The sequence below is a fragment of the Spermophilus citellus genome (assembly GCF_964194105.1).
Source record: "Spermophilus citellus genome assembly, chromosome: 7".
In the NCBI taxonomy this organism is placed as follows: domain Eukaryota; kingdom Metazoa; phylum Chordata; class Mammalia; order Rodentia; family Sciuridae; genus Spermophilus; species Spermophilus citellus.
This window is the reverse complement of record NC_138188.1, coordinates 165,877,022-165,903,015: the sequence shown is the minus strand read 5'-3', so window position 1 is coordinate 165,903,015 and position 25,994 is coordinate 165,877,022. Positions and strand designations below refer to the sequence as shown.

The following is a 25,994-nucleotide window of genomic DNA, read 5'->3' as shown; positions in this document are numbered from 1 at the left end:
AGGACGGCTCAACAAACACCTTCAACTCGCAGCAGCACGTCACTGTGGAGAGGCGACTGAGAGGGCCAGGCAGGCCCACATTTCTCCCACACTAGCAGCTCGTGGTGAAACAGTGCTGCTGGTACCACGGGACAACCCCAAACAAGGTACGTCAAAGTCACCCCTGAGATCGCAAAAGGTTCCCTCCCACACCAATCCCATTATGGAGGCTGTGTCCCTCTCCACTGGGCTGATGCACCAACAAGCTCTTCCCATGAAGAAGTGGGAAGGGTCTGTGCTAAGGCCTAACTGAGGGTGGGTTTCCTTCCCAGCCACCACAGGGACGAAGCTCTGCTGCAACTCGACCCCAACAAGACCCTCTGGAGGACCTGAGTGCCAGTGCCAGAATCAGGACGCAGGGCTGGAGGGCTGCTGGCCCTCTGCTCTGGCTCAGAGACAGCTGCGGCCACGCACGCCGGGCCACGTGGAGCCAGAGCCGTCTGCCCGCTCAGGCGCCCGTCTGTGTTGGAGGGAAGGCTGGAGTGGGGCGGTGTCCTGCTCGGGCAGCACCAGCTTAGGCCTCCTGCAGGCCCCTGTGGCCTACCTTGATACCGGCACTCTCCTCGTCAAGCCCCTGGGTGCTGGTGGCCGCAGGGTCGCTCTGCACATCTAGTTTTAACTTCAGGTGTAGTATTTCTTCATTTTTACTTACTAGGTCATCTTTCATCTTTTCTAGTTGTTCTTTTAAGTCCAAAACCTTGCATTAAAACCAAAAAGTATTAAAAATCATCTAATTTTCTAGCTGACTTAATAATTAATCAAAATAGCTCTGAAAATTTTAGAAATATAAAAAGTATCACATAAAAGTGACAGAATTACCAAGGAGATAGTACACATTGGACACATATCTTTTGACAATGCCAAATATGGGCACTGCTGCTGCCTGCAGCACACTTGCCTGGCTCTCATGCTGAAGCAGGGCCCTCTGCAGCGCCTCTGACAGGACCTCCGGGCCTTCCCGGGGGCTGCCCCTTGGAGGCATGGGACACCTGCCCTCGGGGGTCCTAGACTGCGGCAGCGGCACCAGTATCATGTCACTCCTCTGCTGTTCCTTTACCGCCTCTTCTTCCTATTTAAGAAAGAGATGGAAACTTATTTTAGGCAGACACTTACAGAATCAGGGACCTCACTCTGCTGCCTCTATAACATAGACCATCCTGAGATATCCTAAAGCAATGGGGGCCCTGCACTCACCTGTGCCCAGGGGCTCCAGACCACAGACACTAAACAGAACCCATCTGAGCTCCTGCTGAGACCCCCCCCCCCCAACGCTGGAGAGAGCCACAGGGGCACCATGATCCCACTGGGAGAGACCTTGGTGATCACTTGACAAGGCACAAAAACAGTCACTAGGCTATCTCCAATTCCAAAACACTAGAAAAAAAACTGGCAAGAGGAAGGATATGGCTCACAGCACCTTCAACACATTTTAAGTGGGGGAAACAGCACACACAGGTGGGCAAGAAACTAGCATACCAAGTTGTACAGGTGGTCGGACCTGGGGGGGGGGGAGCCGTTTCTTCACTCCCAGCACTAATGAGCTCAGTGAAAGTCTGCTGAGTGAATGAACAAAGGGACAAAGCAGCCTGAGGGACCCGGCAGGGACATACAGGAAGTGCTAGATCAGGGAAGGATCTCCTGTGGGGCAAGGCTAAGCAGGACCACCAGGAAACACAGGTGCTGAGGTGTTCTTCCCAGGGTGGTGAAACCAGGGCACCCTGTCCTTGGGGGCTCAGTCCCTCCCACCAGCACTCACAAGAACCAGGCAAGGCTGATGAAAACTGAGTCACCCTTGAACAAAATTCAGTCTGACTCTCAAGTTAGGCTGTTCTTTGGGCCTCATTTTTTAAGGGACGTTTTAACTTCCAGTGATATGAACTAAAAGTCAGAAGTTCAATTTCCACCAACCAAATGGTCAAAGGAAACAGCGCCACTTCCTGGGCAGTCAGAAGCTCAGGCCGCAATAAAGTGGGCAAGAGGTGAGCAACTAAGTCAGCAATGACTAAGCAATTAGTGAGCAACTAAGCAAGCAAGAGGTGAGCAACTAAGTCAGCAATGACTAAGCAATTAAGTGAGCAACTAGGCCAGCAAGAAGTGACCAACTAAGTCAGCAAGATATGAGCAACTAAGCGAGCAACTAAATCAGCAACTAAGTGAGTGACTAAGCAACTAAGTGAGCAACTAAGTCGGCAGGAAGTGAGCAAGACGCGAACCACTAAGCAGGCCACTGAGGACTCATGGTGCACTGGCTCCTGGCAGGTGGAGTATTGGACAGAGTGGGAGTGAGGTGCTGCCCCTTGTACACCCCAGCCACCCATTGCACTCCCAGGATGCAGTTGCTTTACTTGTAGTTTTTTCACCATCTTTTTCTGTTTTTCCAGTTCTTCCTGGAGCTGGGCCACCTGTCTTTTGGTGTTGGCATTTGTCTCCTCCAGATGTTTAATTTCTTCTTCCTGGATTAACACTTGCCTATCTGCCAACTCTTTCCTTATAACCAACTCATTAAATCCATCCGATTTTTCTCTCAACTTTTCTTGCAATAGTTCAATCTAAAACACAAAAAAGCATGAGAAATAAAACAGACTGTTGAACAGCAACCTCTCTTCCAAACAAAGAAAGCACACAACACAAGTGACAGAAGTTTCTCCAGACCTCAGTTGCACAATGAAACCCACACAAGAATGAGACACAGGTGTTTTAGGAAGGGCATCCTCTCCTAACAAGAAGATGCATAAAAGCAATAATGTAAGACAAGACAAGTTAGTAAATTAAAACTTTCTTTGACAGAAAGGAATAGATTACTATTCGGCAACAAAAAGACCCCTTGAGGATGCAACCACCTGGGTGGCTCTCCAGAGAACAAGGGGGGAAAACCAGTCCCCAATGGCAGCATCCAAGACTCCACTACAGAATGCTCCAGAGACAGGGCGGGTCCGCGCTGCCAGGGGCACAGGGTACTGCAGGGCACATGGCTCTGTTCCACCGCAGCCCTGTCGGGTTCTGCAGGATGCAACCATGGAACAGGGTTCTCTCTGAGCCTTACTTCTTACCACCACACAGAACCCACCATCTCCTCAAAATAAGTTTAAATTTAAAAAAGAATAAGGAAATCACCTAGAGCCAGCTCAGACAAGAGGGTGCAGACAGTCACAGACCTGAGCAAAAGCCAAGAAAGCACCAAGACACAGGGTGGTGCATGTGGCCCCTGCTGGCCACACAGGTGAGGGAGCCGCAGCCAGCAGGGGGCATCAGCTGTGTAGAAGGGACGGGGCACAGGCGGCGCTGCCATCCTACCTCCTCATCCAGCTGTGCACACTGACGTCCCTGAGTACACGGAGGGCAAAAATGTAAAGAGAGACAAAGCTTAGAAACACTCTAGAGATGGGCTCCCCAGAAGGCAGGGCAAACGGCAGCTTACCCACCTGACTGTCAAAGGGGCCCAGGGGCCGCAGCCTGGCCACCTGGCGGAGCTGCCCCTCCAGCCTCTGGATTTCCTGCTGGAACTCTTCACGCTCATGCTCACGCTCAGCAGCCTGCTCCTGCAAGGACCACCCCAGGAGACCTGTGGCAGCTGGGCGAGGATGGCTGCCCGTTGCACACATGCACCCACCCAGTAATATGGGCTGCTCCTGGGCATAGCCCCTCTCATCCTGGTGAAGAGGAGCACCCCTCTAGCTGAAATGTGAAGGTGGCCTTTGAAGCACTTGGCACCATTGTAAGGGGCAGATGGAAGCCAGTCAGGAGAAGACAGCCGGGGTCCACAGAAATGGCCCTGGGCTCCCTGCAGGGGAAGGCGAGGTATGCAGATACCTCCTGAGATGGCAGGCTCTTCCCTCAGAATCAGCATCACGAAACACTGACAGGACCCAAGGGCCCATGGAGTCGGCCACACAGCCATCTGCCTGCACAGGGGAGCACTGGATGCCAACCTACAGGGTCCTGTGGCAGAAGCCACTTGCTGTGAGGACCTAGCAAGGGGAATATGGTTTACTGCCCAGGCCGCTTACGTCCATGAACTGCCGCTGGCTGCGCAGCTGCTTGTCCAGGGCAGCCAGTTGCTGCTTCAGGGCCATAGCCTCCTCCTCGGCCTGCCGGGCACAGCCACGGTGCTGCGAGAGCTGCTCCTCCAGCTCCAACTCTAACAGCCGCACCTGGGAGAGCAAGGCTGCGCGGTCCTTCTCTGCCTGCTCCCTGGCCTCCACCTGCTCCCTGGTTAGAGATTCCACTTCCTTCTTCAGTGCTAAAGAAGCCAAAAAAGAGACACGGAGGGGCCCCCTGAGGGCACAGACTGTGCAGAGCAAGGCCCAGGCAGCAGGCGCCTCCTGCTGGTGACAACATGTGGCAGGCCTTGACACAGCTGTTCACGGCTGCCCAGGAAGGAGCAGTGGCCAGGGGTAGGGCCACAGCATGAGCCTGTGAATCTCCCAAACCCGACGCCCATGGAGGTGGGTGGGCCTCGTCCCCTTCCTGAAATCTTTCTCTCCCATAGGGACGTGACACTGCCGAGGCAGAAGCCACGGTGAGAATGAACGTCACCCCAAGGACAGCACAGCCCATCGCACTCTGAGCTCTCACCCTAACATACCCATGACTTGGCAAGACACCCTCTAAAATAGAGATAAACCACCTCTGTAAGTAAAAATTACATGTCTTCAATGAAAACTGGTTAAAATAAAAAGCTTTAAAAGCCTGAGAACACACCCTGGTACCTCAGGGAGGTAGGGGCCAACTTCCTGGGAATCCTGTCTGCACTTTCAGTTCTCCAAGGTGGAAAACAGAGCATGAGTTGGAGCCTGGCCCACAGGTGCAACTTGGTGCCTGCCCTGAGGCAGCACCGCTGGAAACCACCTGGATGGGCCACCAGAGGTGCCAGAGACCTGCCCACAGCAGTGACTTGTCTTAGAGGAAAGCCATCAAGCAACTGATAAAACAAAAGCCACGGCTTGAACGTCTGCCCTCTTCAAAACTCAGGGTGAAATGTAACTGCCAACACGACAGTTTGGGGGAGGCCTCTAAGAGGGGCGGGCCTCAAGGGTTCCAACCCCACAGGCAGACTCAGTGCCTCCACAGAAGGGCTTTCAGGGGACCTTCTCTTAGCCTTCCACTTTCTGCCTTGACCTGAAAGGCACTGTCACGGGAGAAGGCAATGGCTTCCCAGGCCTGCCAACACCTTTTCCTCAGATTCCCCAGCCTTCAGATCTGTGAGAGACCAGTTTCTGTTAGTTACAAATTACACAGCCCCGAGTGCTTAGTGATAGCAACGTAAAACAGACTAGAACACTGGGTACAAAGCCTACACCCAGATTGAAACCACAGATTAATAAACATCTTGAGGGCCTGGGATTGTGGCTCAGTGGTAGAGCACTTGCCTAGCATGGGTGAGGCACTGGGTTTAATCCTCTGCAGTACATTAAAAATAAATAAATAAACAAACAAACAAATAAATAAATGGCTAAACTCTTAAAAAATAAAACAAAAACAAACATCTTGAAAAGGGGGCTGGCTTCAAGGCACAGTGGGCATACCTATAATCCCAATCACTCAGAAGGCTAAGGCAGGAGGATGGAAAATTCCAGGCCAGCCTCAGCAACTTAGTGAGATACTGCTAAAAATTTCATAGAAAGGACTGGGGATGTAGCTTAGTGGCAAGAGAGCACCCAGCCCCTGAGGTGAGGGTGGGGGGCAGCTCAATCTCCAATACCTGAAGAAAAACAAAAGGGGACTTGCTGGTGGTGGATCCCGACTTCCCCCCAAAACTGAAAGAGCAAGCATAATAAGCACTCTTATTGACATCTCACCAGTTTTGAAAGCTGTCAATCTTTAACGACACACTATCATCACCACCAAGGTAACATTCTCAAAGTCTCATGCTGGTAAGTAAGCAATTACAGTACCTTAGACATGCTATTGTGACCATGTCATCCACCAGGCCTGGGCCCGACCAGCCCCAACACGAGCACCTTCAGGGCCAGTGCTGGAGGAAGGGACACAGGCCCAGCCCCTCTGCTGGGGATCTCCCAGGAGGCTGGGAGCAGAACCCACCCACCAAAACTGTACCTGCCCCAGAGCCCAGCACACACATCAGCACAGCGTAGCTTAGTGGCTGCAGCAGCTACGAGGAGTGCCTGCACTCAGCAGGAACTTTAACAGAACGACTGACAGCTGCCGTGAATAAGTGCTGAAGATCATGTGTCATTTGATTTAATAGTCTGCCACAAAAGCTCTGAGATACTCTCCCTCTGTAGTAAATAATTCACAAAATTTGATGCAAACATAGGTACAGCACGCAGCGATCATGCTTGTTTTTACAAACCTGGGTTCTCGGGCGCTGCAGTGACCACAGTGCCTGCAAAGGGAGATGCAGAGCATCACAGAGGTGGGGCAGAAAACCTGCCTGAAGGGCAGGAGAAACAGGCAGGCCAGCAGATCATCCAGGACACCACACTGCCCTCCTGCAGCCCTGGGGGTCGGGGCTGAGTGAGGAGCACAGATCAGTAAGAGATGTATTTAAGACAAAAGAACAAAGAACAGCTGAAATAGAGTCGAAGTAACATATACAAAGGGGGGAAATCAGTTTAACTCCAGAAGTTCATAGTAAGAAGTGGAAATGGGCAAAGTATCAGAGGGAGAACAAGAGCCAATAAGCAGGAGATGTTGAGCAATGTCCAGTGAGGACCGTGAGCCTCACACTGCATGGACAGAGGGACTCCCACACAACACTCTGAGCTGAGGGAACTCAAAAGTCAAAGGATAACAGATGTGGGCAGACACCATGGGAGAGGCAAGGAGAATCCCCAGGTCCTCCGGAACTCAAGGAGGAGAAACAGCAAAGCTAAGGGCAAGCCCAGGGAAACAGGACAGAGAACAAAATGGAATGACAAAGCCAAAAGCTGGTCTGTGCTGGCCTCAAACTTGCAACCCTCCTGCCTTGGCCTCCCAAATCTCTGGGATTATAGGTATGCACCAATGCACCCAATAAGCTAGTGGTTCTTTAAAAAAGAAAAAGAAATTTAAATGAAAATTCATAGAAAATGGGTTGGATAGTGCATGTAACAAACAAGGGTCTCACACCAGGTACAGGTTTCAAGGACACCCCCCCCCAGCAAGGTCACTCCAACAGGCAATAGAACAGCAGAGGGGCCCCGCCAAGATGGCCACATGGACAGATGTGGACATTTGTGAGACAGACCCTGAGCACGTGCGTGGGACAGTGAGAGAACAGGTCAAGGGGGCCCACAGGGCGAGCCCCTCATATCCTAGGAAAGCCTGGGCGTCAGCAAGGAGCTGGCTCTGAAGAAGCTGCAATGTTCCACAAACACACCTCTTGAGCTTCTCATGTTCTGACTATTTTCATTTTAATTCTTTAAGGCTAAAATGTCTAAAAGTCACTCCTGTCAAAACAATACTTCCCAAGTCGGGGTTGGTGTGACTGTGAGTAGCTCACCTTTCAGGAGCTTCAACCTGCTGCCCAGAGACATCCTCACCTCCCAGGGGCACAGCACCAGCCGGGAGCTCACTGCCTCAAGACCTTCAGCCTGAGTGGGTGTTCCCACCACCCTGCTACCCTTCCACTGCCAGTGCCTGCTAAGCTGTACTCCTGGACTCCTCAGAAGAGCCCCCACGCTCCAGGTCTCATCTCCAGAAGGGCCACACTTCCTGGAATCTGGGCTCAGCTTCCAAACCCAAATCCCTACCTGCTTCTCTTGTTTCTGCCTCAGCAGCCCAAGCTTCCCTCTGGCTCCACAAGATGGAGCGCTCCTCCTGCAGGGCTGCCTTCTCCTGGGCGGCCTGGTCCAGCTGCCGCCCCAGGCTCTCCAGCTCCAGGACCAGCTGCTGCTCCGACTCCTCCTTGCGGCCCAGTGCCTCCTGCAGATCTGCTTTCTCCACTTTGAACCCTTCCAGGAGGCCTGAGGAGAGACCAACTGAGGCAAGTGTGCTCGGGGCAGGGGCACATGCACCAAGGCGCCCACCCAGGACACGGCGTGTGAGCTGGGAAGCAGGCAGAGGCCCACCCCGGAAGGAGGAGAGGCCTCCACGTACAGCTAGACCTGAGAAGCATGCCTGTCAGCACCTCACCCAGCAGAGGGGCAGCTGGGAGAGGAGGGCCGCGGCAGAGCATGGTACTGCCAGGAGTGTGCAGCGCAGAGTAGGAGAGCTCAGCACCAAGTGCCAAGCCACAGCTCCAAGGCCCTCAGTCTTCAAAGAGCTCTGCCAGCATCATGGGTGCCCAAACCACTGCGTTGGGCCCACACGCCCCTGTCTCCTCAAGAAACACCCACTGGTGCTCCAAAGCGGATTTACTTGGGTTATACACGTTGCTCTTTAAAATGCTACTCCTGGCCAAATGCAGTGGCACACACCTATAAACCCGGCTACTGGAAAGGCTGAGGGCTGGGGATATGGCTCAGAGGTATATGGCTCAGAGATTGGGGATATAGGCTCTGAGTTCAGTCCCCAGTTGTTAAAAAAAAAAAAAAAAAAAAAAAACCATCTCCCTAGCGACTGACTTCTACAGCAAAGCTGTGCCTACCTCTGTGACAGGGCCACACCCAGGCCAGGGTCCCAGCAGCCACACTCACCCTCAGCCCTGTGCAACTCCAGTGCCAACTCGGCCCTGGCCGCCCGCTGCTCCTTCAGGCACTCCAATAGCTCCTGGTGCTTCTGCAGGACCTGTGCCGTCTCCTCGCTCTTATGGTTGAATTCCTTCTCAAAGCGAGAATGAATCTGACGAGCTTCCTCCAGCTGCTGAAACATATTTGAGGTGCAGAGCTGCATACCAGAAACAACCAAAGCTCATGTCCACACCAGCAGGAATCTGCTTCCATCCCAGGCCTCCGGCAGGGCCAGTGCAGGACAAGGCACCAGGTGCATCCCTGCGCCTCCTGACACCCAGGGCCATGTCACCAGGGTGGTATCCCATATGGCTGATGTCTCCCCAGCACATGTGTCCAGTCTAGGGCTTCTGGGCCATCTGTAGGCTGAGGGGCCCAGTGGACCTCTGAACTCAGGATGCCTAAGGCCAGCTGCCACCTACAGACAGCCCTCAGTCACCCGATCAGTTAACACAGCTCCAGCTGCTTCTGGGCCTACGGATATCCACTGGCCTCTAAGCAGATCTTTTGGTTATTCCTTGAAAATGGCCCAGGAGTGGCGACATCTCCTACATCCAGCACCCGCTCTGCTGTAGTCACTTCCTCCCCCTTCCTGCAGCTAAGCCCCACTCACCCACAAGCACATGGTGCCCAGCAGGAGGCCCCATCTGGCCCAACCCTGCTCCCAGCCTGCTGTCTGTCCCCCATTCCTGCCCGGGCGACACATGGCTACTGTGAAGTTCCGCTGAGGACCCCGAGAAAGAGGCCCCCCACTCTCTCTCGGCAACCCCCCACGTTCCCACCCTGAAAAAGCATATTCTCTGCTGGGCGGGCTCCTAATGAAGACCACGGCTCACCCTGGAGCAAATGGGCTCTCTTTTTACCCGGTCACACGTGGGACAGCAGAAGGATCTACTTGTCAGAGACTAGCCACATGTGCCCAGCTCCTGGAGGACAGAAGGTGCCCAGGAGAACAAGGTAAAGAAAAGGCCCCCACAGCCATGCCACACATGGACATGCCCAACTGCTCAGTGAACCTAACCCGGATGAAGCCTCTTCTGAAAAGTTTCAGGGGGGGGACAAAGCCTCTTCCTCCGGGTATCTCAGTGCACATTCAGTGTGGGATCACAACAACAGCACATCAAGTCAAAACAGCAGGTTTCTGATCTCAACTAACCACCTGAGGTTCCACATGTCCTCACAGCAGGTCTGCCTCCTCCAGACACGAGCACACGACTGCACGCTGCGGGGATCAGCAAAGGTAACCAACACCAAGGCCAAGCCCACAAACCCAGGCTCGGGGAGTGTCTGACCCAACGCCCAGTGGAAAGGGGACAAGGAAAGCGTCCTGGACATCGGATCCACCTTCATTAGAAATCTCGTGTCAATAGTGCTGGAAGAGCACGTGCTGTCCCCGAGCTACATCACCGCACGCCCTATTCAGCCACTCTCTTACCTGCCAGCCTCAGTTGTGCCTCGGGCCTCACCTGTCTGGAGGAGTCCAGCGCCATCTCCAAAAGGCCGTCCACGGCCATGCCAAGGCTCTGGTAGACTCTTCTGATTGGCTGCTCGCATTCCAGCGTACTTTCAGGGCTCATGAAAAAGCTCTCGCACACATGACTGCTGATCTCAGCCACCGAAGACATCTCTGCACCCTCAGGCAAAGCTCTGTCCAACTCTAGCAGGGCTGCATCTGACCACATCTCCTCCAGGGGCGGAGCTACAAGATGAGCGAACTCACTATACACACCACCCAGTGAGCAAACCATCCAGCCACAGCCCCCAGAACCAACGCGTGCACACAGAGAACGTGGACCCAGCTCCTAAGTGAAACAGCGACCGCCACAGGAAGCAGGCAGCTCTGCCCTGGCCTGTCCCACCTCGCCTCCCTAAGAGGGGGCACTGGCAAGGAATAAGAGCATCCTGGCATAGCAGCTCCTCCCCCAAGGCCCCAGACCCCTAGGTGAGCCACCCAGTGCTGGCACCTGCTGATGGGGCTTGGCCTGCCTCTGCATGGTCCAGGAAGAGCCCCAGGCGCTCATCAATCCGGCTCTTCAGGGCAACTGCGGCCTTCAGCGTCTCTCCAAATACACCCAGCAGCCTCCTCAGGGCATCACGGAGCGCTCCCCTGAGGGCAGAGCACAGTCAAGCAGAGTTGCACCCAGCCTGAGGAGGCCACTGGCCAGCCTACAGACCAGCCAGTGTCCAGTGGGCATGTGCCTTGGCACACAGAGGACAGCTGGCACACAGCCTATGCACTCGGAGAGGACATGTGGAAGACTTGCCTGCTGTCAGGGCAGGGAACTGATTCTGGGTGGGAGGAAGTGAGATCATGAGTCTTCATGGGTTTTTGTTTTGTTTTTTGGTACCAGAGATTGAACCCAGGGGTGCTTACCCACTGAGCCACATCTCCAGGCCCTTTTGTTTTTTATTTAGAGACAGGGTCTTACTAAGTTGCTTAGGGCCTTGCTAAGTTGCTGAGACTGGCTTTGAATTTGTGATCCTCCTGCCTCAGCTTCCCGAGCCACTGGGATGACAGGCGTGCACCACTGTGCCAGGCTTCATGGTTTTTTGTAATATAAAACATGAAGATATGACAAAGCAAGGTGGCAGGTATGCAGGCATCTGCAAGTGCCCAAGTACTTTTAGTGTGTGAAGGAGGGTGTGGCCAGGGTTTTCGCCCACCAGACCTCACCTGCACAGCAGCCCACAGGAGCACAGTGGGTCTAGGGAGGCAGCCACAATGGCCAGGCAACTCAACAGGAGGTGGGGTGAGGGGACATGCTGACCTTTCGCTCTGAGACAGGTCCACATCCGCCCTGAGCATGGAGACAAGGGTGGCACCCTCTTGGTTCTCCCTCTCACGCCTCTGCCGTAGCCTCTCAAGCTCAGCCCGGCACTCCTCCACCTCCTGGGTTAAGGACAGGACTTGGCCTTTCAGCTGCAGGGAGAAGTTGCCAAACCTCAGTGAGACGATTTAGTCAGAACAGCGTCTGCAAGAAAGTCCCATCCTCACTTCCTAGGCTGCATGTGAAAAAAAAACGCTAAAGGTGAATGAGGGTGATTAGAGAGGAAAATTAGTGACACGGATTCCTTCCTTCCATTATCCACCAATTACAAAAAAAGAATATATAAATAACCCCAATCTGCACTGCCACCAGGGGAAGGAAGGGACAGATCTGTCAAACTCACCTCACAAATACAACTCAAAATCCCTGCATCTGGTTATTCACAATAAAAAATTAGTTGCCAAGCAGGCAAAAATTCTTCTTATACCTGTTATAAAGCAAACAACAAACCTCAAAACCTCAGCAGCTCAGCAGAAGGGGCCAGGAGGTGTGGGTTGGCACCAGCTCTCTCAGACTCCCTGGGGCTGCCCCAAGCACTGGCCAGAGAACTCAGCCACTTTTCTGTGTCACTTAGAAAAGATGACAAGATAAACACACCAGCTGGAGCCCTCAATCCATGGGTCTCCGCCTTGTGCCAACTTCCCGGGACTAACCCACTGAGGTGCACACCGGCACCGGCCACACAGGAGAGGAAAGTGCCACAGAGCGCTGCCTTGCCCGGGGCAGAGATGCCAGGCCAGAAGCCATGCACATGCTTTCGCTGTGGACAGCCCAGGTGGCCATCCACCCACAGGGCAGGTACAGGACAGTGTCGGGCCAGCAGGTTCCAGCTCAGGAACAGAGGGGAGGAGCCAAAAGCAAGTGGCCACGAGGAGAGAAGTCATGCACCATGACAGCTCACAACTGGCACCACATTTCCACCCTGAGGGTGAGCAGCCGTGGGGTCACCGAGCCTGGGCAGGGAGGTCAGAGGAAGCCCACAATAACATCAGAAACTGAAAACAGGCCAGCGTTCCTCATTGCAGGGATACACAGTGCAGTGGAGGAGAAACAAAAAAATAAAACTTCTAGAAAACCACTGAAGAAACCAAGACAAAGACACAGGCGTCTGGGAAAATCAAACAGGGAATTTCAAGTTTCAAGGTGTCAAACAATGACCAAAGACAGAAGAGGAGCAATGTATCCAAATGCTATCAGCACAGGGAACTGTGTCCCAGGTGGTTCAAGACAGGGCTATAGGCCCAGCCACTGGTGTGTGACAGTGGATGGTAGGTGGTGGACAGCTAGCTATAGGCCAGGGAGCTCCTAGGCAAGGTCAGTCCTACCAGTGGCCACACAAAGAGCTAATGTCCACTTGCTGATCCCATCCTGCCCGCAGGTGGGGATAACAGTCTTCGAGTTCATTGACCAAAAAAAGCAGTGCAGGTGAGCATCTCAACACAGCCACATTAAAAGACAGAAAATAAAAATAACCCTACTAATGCAGACAGGAAATGAGTACTTTAAAGTCTTCCCAAGAGATTAACTTTCAGATGGATTTTAAGAAAATACTTATTTCAAGCCATTCTAATTTTGCCCAAATCCTTCCAGAAAAAAGAGAGGGGTGGAGAATACTTGTCACTCATTTTATGAATCTGTACCATAAAAGAAAAGGGAACTACAGGTCAAGCAGAATAAAAGCTACAGGTGCAAAAGCATAAAAAAAGAATACTAGAAGGGACTGGGATTGTGGCTCAGCGGCAGTGCACTTGTCTGGCATATGTGAGGCACTAGTTCGATTCTCGGCACCACATATAAATAACTAAATAAAGGTCTATCAACACCTAAAAAAATAAATAAATAAAGGGGTTTTTTATTTAAAAAAAAAAAAAGAATACTAGAAAATAGAATCCAGCGGGGTCCATGAAAATCATGCTGCAGCTCAACTCATCACAAAGACTCAGGTTGGTTTCTACACCATGTTAGGACCAATTATTGTAGCTCACACATGTCCAGACTGAATGAAGAAATGCAGTGCCAAATGCACAAGCAAATAAATTTAATACCTACTCACGGTTTAAAAAAAAAATCCATCACAAACCAAGAACAGAAGGAGCCTTCTTTAACCCAGAAAGACACCTGCACAGCACTGCCCCAGAGGACATGAACTCCTCACCCAGGGAAAGGCCAGTGCCACTCCACACCAGCACCACCAGCCTGTGTGAGCAACCGCAGTGCCAGCTCCAGAACCTGCATGCAAACCCAGCACCAAGAGCCAAGTCTGCAAAAGGAACCCAGGGCTGAGTCAGCAACGACAGGCTGTTCTGAAACCCCTCTTGGCAGCGTGAAGGCCCACTTCCAGTGCATCTCCAAGCCCTGACTGGACACGGGAGTGAGGGGCTCAAAACCCCAGGGACTCACCTAACAGGGCAGCGCCAGCCCTCCTCACGCCCTCCACGCAGGGAGGAGCTGGCCATGACTGATTGTGAGTTGAGCTTGGAGAATGACTGTGGGAAGCAGGGGAAGGCAACCAAGCAAGGATAGAGGGAAAGGAATGGAACCAATTCATCAATCAAACCACACTCATAAAACGTCCAAGAAGAAAAAAACACATCAGAAAAAATCCAGACTCTATGAAGAACTGCCATAAGTCTGCAAAAAACAGACCAAAAAAAAAAAAAAAAAAAAGACAAAAGACACAAGCCAGTGTTTCACAGAGATGAAACACAACAGGCATAAACACGTTGACAGGTGCACAACCCTATTAGCACACAAGGGGGCACACATTCAGACCCCAACACACCACCACACAGCCATGAGCCGGGAGTGGCAAGCAGGCCCCACAGGTGAGGGGCAGGTACGGGCAGCTAGGGGAGACCAGCTGGAAGCCGCCTCACAACAGACACCAGACCTACAGTGCACCCCTAGAGGAGCTCCGGGGGCATGCAGGAAAAGCCCAGCTAGAAAGCAGGACCGCCAAAGCACACAGGGCTTCGCGTGGGGCCAGGGGCCACCAGGGAGGGAAGGGGAAGTGGGCACGTCACACAGGAACGAGAGGCTACTGGGAGGGAAGGGGCACAGGGCATCACATGGGCACCGGGGGCCACTGGGGAAGGACAGCGGTGCAGCTTCACACACGCCACGGTCTGCGCCCCTTGTATGAAGACCACAGCAGGCAGAATCAGACAGGAGTGGCAGGACGTCCGCACAGCAGTTCTGCTAGAGGGAAAGGGCCTGAGCTCAGAGACGGCCAAGCGCCAGGACACCAGGACATTCACTGTGTGTTTTGAATGCTTGCGGGATCATTTTGCAAGACAAACAACATGTTCAGTGTCTGGTCTGCCTGAGGAGCAACTGCAGACAGGCTTCCTGGCACACCACAGCCTGTGTCGACAGGGCACCAAGGCCGCATGCCCCTGCCTGTGCCACTCACCGCAGGGCTCCTGACCATCTCCAGGTGCTGGCACCGCCCATCCCCTCCCACCCGCAGCGCCCACTGGTTCAGGGCTGACCATGGCATCAACTTTACAATTTCTTTCTAAATTTAGAATTTAACTTTGGCTGTCTGTGTGTTTCTGGTACTGGGGTTTTGGACCCAGGGTGTTCCTCCGCTGAACTACATCCCAGCCCCTTATAGTTGTGTGTGTGTGTTTTAATTTTGAGACAGGATCTTGGCCTCAAACTTATGATCTTCCTGCCTGCCTCAGCCTCCTAGGTAGCTGGTTAACTGGGCTACTACTTAGAAAAAAAAAATGGTTTTTAGTTGTGATTGGACACAATACCTTTGTTTCATTTATTTTATTTTTATGTGGTACTTAGGATCAAATCCAGTGCCTTGTACGTGGTAGGCAAGCACTCTACCACTGAGCCACAACCCCAGCCCAGCTAATTCTTTTTGTTGTTGTTGTTATAATTATTTTTGTTGGTAACTGAGTCACAAAACTGCATGGATCTTGACTAATAAAACTTCTAACCCCACTTACCCATGAGCTGTATTTTTTTTTTAACAGAATAAGTAGCTTTTCAGGGATGTATACATGTATCATAGCAGAAATGCCTGCTCCCAGCTGGGTGTGGTGGTGCACACCTGTAATCCCAGCAACTCAGGAGGCTAAGGTAGGAGGATCAAGTTCAAAGCCAGCTTCAACAACTTAGCAAGGCCCTAAGCAACTGAGCAAGACCCTGTCTCAAAGTAAAAAGTTTTTCAAAGGGGCTGAGGATGTGGTTAAGCACCCTTGGTTGAATCCCTGGAGAGGGGGAGAGTTTGAGAGAGGGTGGGAGGGAGAGGGAGAGGGGTGGGGAAGGAGGAAGAAACAACGCCAGCTCCTTTAGGAAGAGGTCTCAGACGTACTCTGGAAGGCCTCCGTTCCTCAGAGTCCAGGGGCTCGGATGAAATTACCCCCCACAGCCTCACTGGTACTGCTACCCCTTGCCCCTACCAATGTCCCTGAACAAGGCCACTGGCTTCCACACAAGAGGGGCCTCTGAGCTGGGAAGAGGTCCCTTGGACTGTTGCTGCTGACGGACCACTGCCACGATCCCACAGAAATCTTCTGAAAGTGTTTGCAGTCAGACGAGCTGCTTCTCAGCAACTGCGGGATCTGGAAGTCGGGAAGGTGCTTCCCCAGGCCCCAGAGCCCTGAGGATTCAGAAGCGAGAACACTGGTATCCCCAGGACAGTACCTGGCACGCACGCACTAGCACACTCACCTCCAGTTCCTTGTGAGGTCAAGCCTGGCGCCCTGCACTGCAGCAAAGCCAGGGAAGAGGTGGAGAGACCAGCAGGGGCTGTGGCCACACAGCGTGGAAACAGCCACACCTTCCAACACAGCAGCAAGAACCAACCTCCTGACTCACAACAGTCAGAGGAACTAACAGGCCTTTCTCCAAAGAAGAGACAAAAGGACACTAAGGACGGGAAAAGACGCTCAGCATCACACCACTAGGGAAAACCACAGCAAGCCACTGCGTCACACCCATCACCAATGGCTGCCACCAGCAAAGCACAAGATAACTGGGTAAGGGCTGGAGGGACAGAACCCTTGGGCTTTCTGGCAGGAGAGAGTGAGGAACGGTGATTCTGCAATGGCTAAACACAGTGCCACACACGGGACACAGCAACCCCTCCTACGTCTGCCCAGAAGACCCGCAGGCTGGGTCAGCGTTCCCAGCAGCATCACGCATGACCACAGGAGACAGGGCCACGGCCTGCCACCCACGCCAAGAAGGAATGAAGCTGTACACAGTGACACCGCTCAGAGGACCCAGGGGCTGTGTGAGTCGAAGGCTCCAGTCACCGCAGGACCAGCCCTGCAGGAGTCCACGAACGTGGCGTCCCCCAGCAGCCAGATCCCAGATGGGAAGAAGAGCGGTGGGTGTTAGGCTGTGGGGGGAGGCGCGTCCTCGCGTGGAGGGCATAATCCAGGTGTGTGAGGCGAAGGGTCCTGCGGGGCTGGAGGTGAAGCTGCTCAGGCAGAAAGTGCTCCCTGCCACTGAGCGGTCCCCCTCCAGTGGCTAAGATGACGGTTCCGTGTGACGCATTCTACCCCCACTCCACCACACACCTGCTGGACCTGGCTGTCCTCCCGGGGCTGCAGAGGCTTGCTCCTCCTCTGGCAGAGAGACTGCGCCTGCTCACTCTCCTGTCCACACGCAGCAGGCTCCTGCTCACTCTCCAACGCGGCCTGTGTGAAGGACATTAACACCAACGTCAGTGTGTCGACCACAGATGGCTCTTCCTGGGAAAGGAGCACCCACTTCTCTGCAGCTCCCTAGATTCCAGCAGCACATTCAGGGAGCACCTCCTGAGCCCCTCTCCCCACAAGACAGTGACCCCACACCTGCCACCCACGCAGGCACAGGCTCACATGAAGTCCTCGAATCACCACCCAGGAGGACAGAGTCCTGTCCTGGGATGCAGCTGTAGCCCCTGTGTGCTGGTGGCCGAGATCCTCTGAGATGGTCACATCAGGAAGTTACCCACCACCAAGGGGTCATGGTCATGACAATACTAGATAGTCAGACACCAGGGTTCCTTCAGCTTTAAAAGGTATACAACTCTTTTTTCCTAAGTGAAAAAATGTTTTTAAAGTTCACTTAGATGAATTAACATAGTAATGAAACAACCTCTCTCTTTTTTTTTTTTTTTAAAGAAAAACCGTATAAGAAGTGCTTCTAGAAGGCCCCGAACACTGTGGAGTCACCTTATTCAGAGCTGAGGGGACTCAAGAGAGGTCTGCAACAATCCAAAGAGCGTCACTAAACATGAAGACCAAGCCACCACCAGAGGAATAGGCTCCAGGGTGCCTGAGCTCTCCCGACCATCCTCTGCATCTCTGAGGAGACTTGAGAACCAGTGCCCCCAGGGTGCATGGGGGTGGGACAGGCTGAAGCACTGTGGAGCCTGGCAGTGGCCACTGCACCCGCCCAAGGCTGGTCTCCCAACCCAGGCAGAGCTCATGCTCCACAGGCCCAGAACCCTCAGCAGCAACTGTCAAGATTGGCTCCAGGTGGCACTATCAAGAAGCCGACAAGGGTTGGAGGTGGTGCTCAATGGTAGTGCACTTGCCTGGCATGTGTGAGGCACTGGGTTTGATTCTCAGCACCACACATAAATAAATAAGTAAATAAAATAAAGGTCTATCAACAACTAAATCAATGTTTTTTTAAAAAAGAAGCTGACCAAAAATGCAAACGTAAATCCTTGAGGACAGAGCCCCCCAAAGCAGGGCCTGGGAAGGCGCAGGCAGTCCCCTCCAGTGGCAGCTCCACCACCTAGGAAGGAACACCAGGTAGGTGGTGAATGAGGCCACACCCCACCTGCACACAAGCCCCTAAGTAACAGGTGAGGGCAAAGAACTCCAGAGACACCCTGGGCTGGAGACGGAAAGCATGACCACTGAACAGAAGGGTTCACTAGGGAGTCCTGCAGGAGATCTGAGCAGGCAGAGGTCAGCCCACTGAAGTCCAGAGACACCCTGGGCTGGAGACGGAAAGCATGACCACTGAACAGAAGGGTTCACTAGGGAGTCCTGCAGGAGATCTGAGCAGGCAGAGGTCAGCCCACTGAAGTCAAGTCAGCTGACGCCATCCGCCAGGGAACAGAAACACTGAGGACTGAAGGGCATGGCCCACAGCTCACAGGCCCGAGGGCACCTTCACACAGCCCAGGAGGAATGTCAGAGTCCCCAGAGAGCCCAGAGGAGGGGAGGGCAGACAGCTGTCATGAACTTGTGAAAAGGGAGGGGGATTGCAGATATGATGGTCAGGGGGATCTCCCTGAGCAACGCCCTGAGTACAACACAGGTCAAGCCAGGTGACTGCCACAGGAACTCCCAGAGGAGCCTGAGTGCAGCAGGAGGCTGACATGCGTCTCCTTGGGTCCCACAGATTAGAGTGGAACCCCCATCAGAAACCACTGCTGCATTCAATGTGTGCAGAAATTTTATATCCAAGAAACCACCTTCCACAAATGAAAAAGAAACTATGCCTCTGCCAAACAGCAGCAGCAGCAGCAGCAGCAGTGAATCCCTACTGGCAGACTGCCCTACCAGAAATGCTACAGAGAGTCCTTCAAGTAATTGAAATGGAACCTACAAGAAGACACTGGGCAGAAGTGAAGGTGACGACGGGGGTTGAGCACACAAAGCAAAACACATGCAGTCTTGTTCAGGGTTCACTCTTGCCTCCGATTCAAGACAGAAGCATCCATCAGCCTAATATGTGTGAAGACAAACCCTGGTCAGCAGTGCTGGCCCAAAGGAGGGAGGAGAGAGCTGGAGCCTGTGAACCAAGACTGCTCTGGGAAGGTGTCCCTGGAATGCCCAGGGCAAGCACTCAAATGCTTTAAAAACCTCAAGAAAATCAGAATGAAAAGAAGGCAGATGGAAGACCCCAGAAGCAGATAACAGCGGGCACTAAAGTGCACACGGTGAGGCCCCAGGTGAGGAGGTGAGTGGAACAGTGGCAGCAGGGGAAGGGTCTGCTGAGGGAGTAAAGTGTTCTAGAACCAAGACAGTGCTCAAGTGTGGATGCACTAAAAACCACTGAACTGTGGTTGAAGAGCGAGAGTGAATTTTATGGTTTGTAAATTTTATCTCAAATACACAACATGCCTGCAATGAAAACTGACAGTACCAGATAATTAGTGTCCTCCTGGTGCCAGGGCAGGCTCCTCCCAAAGAGAAGCCCCCATGGCTGCTGCCCTGCCAAAGCAGCAAGCAAAACTCAGTGCTGACAGCCCCTTCTCAGCAGAAAACTGAGCTAAGCAGCAACATTGAACTGTAAGCACCTGGCAAAAGTGACCTAGAAAAGCTCCCCGTATGAGAGAATGAAACTGTTTTAACATTGTATGTGAAAACTGAGAATGAGATTTTTTCCTCTGTCTGCAGTGGTTGAGGGCAGTATCGGGACAGTCCAGCAGCTGTGTGCCCTGGAGGGCTGGAGGGCTGGAGAGGGAGGCCCCAAGTATCCTGCTCTCTTTCTCAAGGTGGTGCGTGGCCCGGTTCCCATCAGCACTTAGGTCATCAACCTGGGTCTAGGTCTCCAGCGTGGGGAAGCCCAGGGCAGGCTGTGAAGAGCCTAGGGGGCCTGCCTGGGACTGCAGGTGCCAAGGGAGCCCAGACTCTCTACCTAGTTGCCATCATCAGAATGCAGGCTCCCATGGCAAGTTCTAGACGTCACTTCTGACTAACAGGCATCACTTCATAATCATTCTTTCTTCAAATGGTTCTGATCACATCTCTGCAAGCAGTTTTGGCTGTGGCAGGTGCAGCCTGTTCCCCCCAACCCCTCTCTCGCCAACCAGGAGGGAGCTGCAGCTGCCTGAGAGGCAAGGCTGATAGCTGTGCTATGTGTGTCCCCCAGCAGTGGGTGGACTCAGGAGCAACCCACCTGAGGCCCACAGGCCTGCCAGGCCCACAAAGCCACGCTCCCTTTCCACCCTGATAAGAACCCACCTAAAACATCCCCATTCCTTTTGGAGGACCCTGGCAGGAAAAGGCCACCCTGTGGTGCACGTGGAGTTTGCCATCAGGAGGTGAGCAGGGACAGGCTCTCATGTGAGGGGCCAGGCTTTAAGCCTGTCCTCAGCATCCTCCACCAGCTGGGGCTGAACTCGGTGCTTCTCTGAAAGTGCTTCTGAGGCATAAAACACTTTTTTCACGGGAAAATCTTGTGTCCATGCCGAATGTGTAAAAGCAGACCTGAGCAAGGTTGCCTTGGGAGGCTGAAGTATGGTCCACGAGTACCGACCCCCACAAGGCCCCAAGAGCCTCAAACTCCATCCCACAGACAGTCTGGGCTTCAGTGTCACTGACCGTGGGCAGGGCGCAGAGGTGACTCTAGAGGAGCCTGGCGGAAAGGCCGACCTCAGGGCCTGCAGCACAGAAGGCAAGGCTGAACCCAGGCCTTCTACTGGAGGTCAGACTGGGCCACTTTATCGCCTGCCCTGTCCCCGGGAGGCTTAAGCAGTTAGACACACAGATAGACCGGTGGCAAGGCACAGAGCTCCCACACTGGCAGGCCAACCGGCCTCCTTCAGACCTCAGGCTATTCCACCCAGCAAGACCCCTGCCTGGGCCAGCCCCATAGCAGGACAGACATGCGGCCCAGTGTGGCACTGCCCTTCAGGAGAGGCCCTGCCCTAGCAGCCCCGCCACAGACTGCATTTCCACCTCCAGCCTGGATCACTACTTCAACTCACCTGTCCTAAAGGGTCAGCCAATAATGAGAAGGTGTGTTTTTACAAAGTCATTCTCAGGTTTTTCTGAAACTCCACATAATCACAGAAGATACATGTATCGGAGTCATTCAAGAGCCAGGCTGATGCACCTGGAGGGGAGCTAGGGTGGGGAGCTGGCCAAGAGTGCAGGAAGACCTTGGGTCCACACCACGGCTGGCCACGGCTTCTCTCCACACTTGCAAGACTGACTTATGAGCAGACCTGGCTGTTGCCCAAGAGCAGCAGCTGCCCACAGTGGCCACTGGCACTCGCAACTCCCTTCTGCACTCAGACCTCTTGCTGTCACCAGCAGAAGCTTTTCCACAGGACACGATTTCCAGCAAAAAAAAAAAAAAGAAAAAGAGCTTACGTTTTTAAAGAACGCTGTTCTCAACCACACTCTGAGTGGCAGTCACTTGAAGTCATCGACCGCCTCACACACACAGGCCAGACGAGACTGCTGATAAACAACTCTGCTCCTCAGACAGGTGCAAGATTATTTGTGGCCTGGGCAGAGCATGGCCACATGGCAAGAACAGCATGTCCCTGCTATTTTGGGACCATGGCCCTGGCATGCCAGGGAGCACCCTGCATGGTTCCTATAATGGCTGAGGGCAGAACTGGAGGGACACCAGAGGAAGCATCCCACTCACCTGGCAGGTCTGACCTCACCTGCAGACCCACCCACAGGGTAGAGAACAGAGAGCCCCCAATCACTGCCATAGGCAAAAACTTCAAGACTCAGCACGCACAAGGCCATGTGGGTCCCGATCCCATGAGCACAGCAGGAAGAGGCAGGGGCTCATCAGGACTCACGCCACAAAGGCCCTGTTGGCGTCTCAGATAGACCAGGCTAAAGTCCCCACTGGGCACTGAGGCACCAGAACTGGTGTGCACCTGCTGGGTGGCAGGACAAGGGGTCATCAAATTATTTGATTTCAGCATACTCACTTCCCCATAGCCCAGCTGCTTCTGCCTGTGAGATCCAGACACCTTCGATCACATAAGAGGCGTCCGTCACGCACATCCCCTGGGATGGGGAGAGTGCTCGGTGATGGTCCTGAGCACTGTGCACCTCGCCAGGGAACAGAGGTGCTGAGCCGGGAACAAAGGCCACACACAGTGTGGAAAGGCATACAACTCCTGGGTGTGGGGAGCCACTCCAAATGCACACACCTGTGAGTCCTGATGCACCTGGCGATCTGAAAGATCAATGTAGTCTGGCATGTCACTCGTGACTCAGTCTTTTCCCTCTCTTGGACAACAAGGTATGGCCCTAGGAGTAGGCGGCACCCAGAGGGGTTGAGCTACACTCACCTGTTCCCTTGTAACCCTACCCCTTTACCCTTTTTGGTATAGAATGTTCCATGAAACCTCCTCTTGTAGGTTCCCTATATAAGAATAAAGAATTCCAGTGGCTCGCTCTCTTTCCACAGACCCTTGAGTTCACAGAGTCGTCTCTGAATTATTGAAAAAGTTATTTCTGTGTGGTTGCGTGCGTTCTTTGTAGTTTTCTTGAGTTATTGGAGTAGTCAGTTTTTGTGAACCCAGCATTAGGTCACAAGCTAGGACAGTTGGCAATACCTGGATGCTTCACAGGTAAGCCGGGAAGAAGCTGCGTGTCCATGACTAGAGGGCTCCGCAGACAACAGGACCTGACTCCTGCAGAAGGACGTGCTGCGCACACCCTCCACAGTATGCAGCTCAAGGTGGCACCTCAGGAGAGAGGGGCAGCGCCTAACAATCCCAACTCATAAACCAAGGTACGGGCAACCACTAGCCTCCAGGACACGCACCCAGCCTCCTCAGGTATACCAGTGCCACCTGGGTCTCAAATCCCCAGTACCTCCCTGGGTCAGGTGTCTTTGTCTTCCTGGTGACCACCTGGCCCCTCTGAGACCATTCCTCAGGGCTGCATCTCAAGGGGAATACGCAGACCAGACTCCAGGACTTTTAAACACAGAAAATAAATCTCACTGTCACACTTCCGTTTATCTTTGTGATCTCTAGTGCCCATTTAGGGAACATCCACGTGAACAAACAGCTTAAACACTAACTTTAGAAATGAGTCCAGATGTCACCCCCAAGTAAGAACAGCAACTACCAACTATTAATCCAGCAAACCTGGGCAAAGTCGAGGGCCTTATTTTATGGTTAGAAATGAGACATTAGAGAGTCTTATTTTTCCACACTTCTAAAACCCCATCCTGCTATGTGGACAAAAGTCACAACTCTGTGCAGCTCACTCACCCCACCCTTGACATCCTCACAGAAATGGCACCAACACAGAGACCGTGACCTCCCCATCACCCCCAGGTTCCATGCACCACTACCACCATCAGCCAGTCCAGCAGACACCAACACCCTGGCCATTCACCCCAGGGCCATGTCTCCCACGGGCTTGGGTCAACACTTGCCTAGGTCAGCAGTCCCATCAACCCCTTTTGTGTGCAGCTGCCAGAATATCAACACCCAGGAGCCACCTGCTGCCCTCCAGGCCCACAGCAGGGCTCTGCCCTCCAGAGACTGCAAGGATAAGGCTAGCAGCCCACCCCACAGAGGCATCAGCTCCAGTGCGTCTCAATGGGCTCTGCTCCCAATAGAGCTGACCCTGGAGCAGACACCCTAGCACCCATGAGCAGGGGCTGTGGAGCTCTGGTGGAGACTCAGAGGCCCTGGGAGCTGCATGCGGCACTCACCTGCTCAGTCTGCTCCCAGAGCCCAGCCTGCTCTGCTCATTGTGGCTGCACCTCAGCCAGGGCTACATGTGTGTCCCCCAGCTGCTGCAGGGCAGTCTGGTGTGGTGCTCCAGGAGCAGAGCCTCAGCACCCAGCTTGCCCAACGCCACTACCCTCTCCTCCTCCAGAAGGTCTCCTCCTCCATCCGCAGGTGGTGTGCTCCAGCACACCCACCCAGGGCCCTGCACACCCCCCACAGCCTTGCCAGGTACACAGAGCAATTAACTTTCCACATGCTTTCTACCACCAAATTCTGCCACCAATCAAGTGGTACGGTTCTCCTTTCTGAATAGTCTCCTAGAACACTACATCTATAAGTCAACGGACCAAGACCTACAGGTTTAAATCCATGCCCAGGAACCACTGAACCCGCCCAGCATCTACCTGCCTTTGACAGAGTGGAAGAGCGCTCCCAAGGGCAGGCACCTGCCTAGGCACATCCCATGGCATCAGACTGCTCTCTGAATCAACCCAGAGAAAGCCCAGCTCCATCCTCCTGGACCAGTGTGGATGCTGAGACCAAGTGCACCCACCCTCCCAAGTAGGGAGACTGCCCTGGCATGCAATCTGCCTAAGGCCTGGCATCCCAGGAGCCACTTGTAGCACAAACAGTAGCCGTGCCCATTCAGGGAGATGAAGTCCCCAGGCTGAGGAGAGCAGAGGAAGTGCAAAGCTCTGCAGTAGGAAGGTTATATAGGTCCTCGCCCTTGACCGCAGGGTCAGGGCTGCACGTCTAGGGCAAAGGGACTTCCCTACAAACTCCTTTGTACCCGAACCCAAGTGCCTGACTAAAGGACCAGCATGGCTCTTGAAATGGGGCAAGAGCATTTAATACGAGCGCAGGGCCGAGGGCCAAGCCTCACCTGGTGTGCACCCTGGAGCTCCATGGCCAGGGCTTTCAGCTGCTCTGTGTGTTCGGCACGCATTTCCATTCTCAGGCTGTCCTTGGCAGACTGAAGCTCCTTCTCATGTTTTAGCTTAAGTTTCTCCAACTCCTGAGTCAAAACTGCTTGGTGAGAAGAGTCCTTTTTCTGCAGCTGTTCCTCAAGCTCTGCTCGCAAAAGCTCCAGAGCCTGCCTGTGCTGGTCCTGAATGGCCTGAACCCCAGACATGTAGCAGGACTCCAGAGCATCCAGGCTTGACGAATGTCTCGTTTCCAGAGCACTGATTTCAGCAGTGTGTTTCATCTGCAGCTCAGCCACTCGAGCCTCGAGGAGCACCTGCCGCTCCCTCTCCAGGGTGGCCGCCAGCTCGGCCAGCTCCACCTGGTGCCTGCTCTCAAGTTCTGTCCTCAAGGCCAGAAGCTGCTGCTGGTGTCCCTGCTGCAGGAGCTGTAGCTCGTGGGCGTGCTTCTCCTGAGCGTCCCGCAGGAAAGCATCTTGGTCCGCAGCAAACTTCTCCATGATCTCTTTACGCTCCTCCAAAAACCTGAGGCAACATCCCAGGTGAGCGGGGGCGGCAGGACCCATGACCATGCTGTACTGGCCCCCTGCAAGCCCTGAGCCACATTTTCCACTTGACCTGGGTTGTTCAGAACCTCGGCCCTGACCTCTAACTGTCCCCAGGGGAGAGCCAGGGGAGTCGCCAAGGGCTCAGGCAGCAGGAAGGACACAGCACCCACAGGGAGACTGTACACACATCTCTGAGGACCAAGCAGGGTAGACACCCCAGTCACTCTTCAAGGCCCCTAACTCCCATCCTGGGCCACCTGACCCTCGAAAGGGAAGCATGTTCACAGGGTCGCAAAGCAGCACAAGCGCCTGAGAAAGAGCAGTAAGAAGCCAGATGGGCAGTGAAACCAGCTTCTAAGGAGGAGCAGAATCTCATCAGGAGCCAGGAGCAACCTGGAACCACAAGCGCTAGGGAAGCACCGAGCTCCGCTGTGGGCACGGCTCCACTCACGGTGCATTCCACCATGTTCAGTGGAAGATAGGCACTGCCCCGCTGGGCACTATGAATGTCCAGGGGCTTCCACAGACTGCCCTCCATAACATAGACACAGAGGTCCTGTGGGGCTGGACGTTAGCCCAATGTGGCGGGTCTGGGCTAAACTCAAGGAGGGGGCCTAAAGCATAAC

General features: G+C 53.6%; 2 protein-coding genes and 1 long non-coding RNA gene across 10 annotated transcripts in view; 1 reads left to right on the top strand and 2 right to left on the bottom strand.

Annotated features, from left to right (window-relative positions):
* The window catches only part of LOC308653456 (pericentrin-like), a 37,848-nt gene extending 37,084 nt beyond the window's left edge, over positions 1–764 (bottom strand). For all 4 annotated transcript variants that reach the window (XM_081302020.1, XM_081302022.1, XM_081302021.1 and 1 more), the window contains exon 1: positions 584–764. In XM_081302020.1, the coding sequence (XP_081158146.1) occupies positions 584–706 (123 nt within the window). In that variant the 5' untranslated portion in view covers positions 707–764. The remainder of the gene's footprint in view (positions 1–583) is intronic.
* Positions 765–820: 56 nt separating this feature from the next.
* Positions 821–21,693, bottom strand: LOC308653457 (pericentrin-like). 4 transcript variants are annotated; one of them, XM_081302025.1, is made up of 13 exons: positions 21,550–21,693; positions 17,023–17,142; positions 11,420–11,571; positions 10,616–10,758; positions 10,118–10,350; positions 8,619–8,808; positions 7,734–7,961; positions 6,353–6,385; positions 4,047–4,279; positions 3,462–3,578; positions 3,334–3,363; positions 2,385–2,588; positions 821–1,108 (listed from the first exon to the last, which is right to left on the bottom strand). In XM_081302025.1, exons 3-13 carry the CDS (start codon positions 11,455–11,457, stop codon positions 836–838), a joined length of 1,722 nt encoding a protein of 573 aa, XP_081158151.1. In that variant the 5' UTR covers positions 11,458–11,571; positions 17,023–17,142; positions 21,550–21,693; the 3' UTR covers positions 821–835. The 4 variants fall into 4 exon arrangements, with proteins under 4 accessions (XP_081158151.1, XP_081158152.1, XP_081158153.1 ...); XM_081302026.1 differs by lacking the exon at positions 21,550–21,693 and adding an exon at positions 21,162–21,503; XM_081302027.1 differs by lacking the exon at positions 17,023–17,142 and having other exon boundaries at positions 21,550–21,682.
* A 312-nt stretch (positions 21,694–22,005) lies between these two features.
* On the top strand, positions 22,006–25,079 carry LOC308653460. Of its 2 annotated transcripts, none has more exons than XR_014023047.1 (3): positions 22,006–22,195; positions 22,792–22,942; positions 24,955–25,079. It is a non-coding gene; the product is annotated as an uncharacterized lncRNA (long non-coding RNA). The 2 variants fall into 2 exon arrangements; XR_014023048.1 differs by having other exon boundaries at positions 22,006–22,447; positions 22,779–22,942.
* Positions 25,080–25,994: the final 915 nt, after the last annotated feature.

Excerpts from the sequence above, each read along its gene's own strand:
- LOC308653457 (XM_081302025.1), bottom strand. The coding sequence starts at position 11,457 with ATGCTCAGGGCGGATGTGGACCTGTCTCAGAGCGAAAG. Across the intron at positions 10,759-11,419 it reads GACCTGTCTCAGAGCGAAAG|GGGAGCGCTCCGTGATGCCC; the intron begins GTCAGCATGTCC and ends CTCTGCCCTCAG. Across the intron at positions 3,364-3,461 it reads TGGGCCCCTTTGACAGTCAG|GGACGTCAGTGTGCACAGCT; the intron begins GTGGGTAAGCTG and ends CCGTGTACTCAG.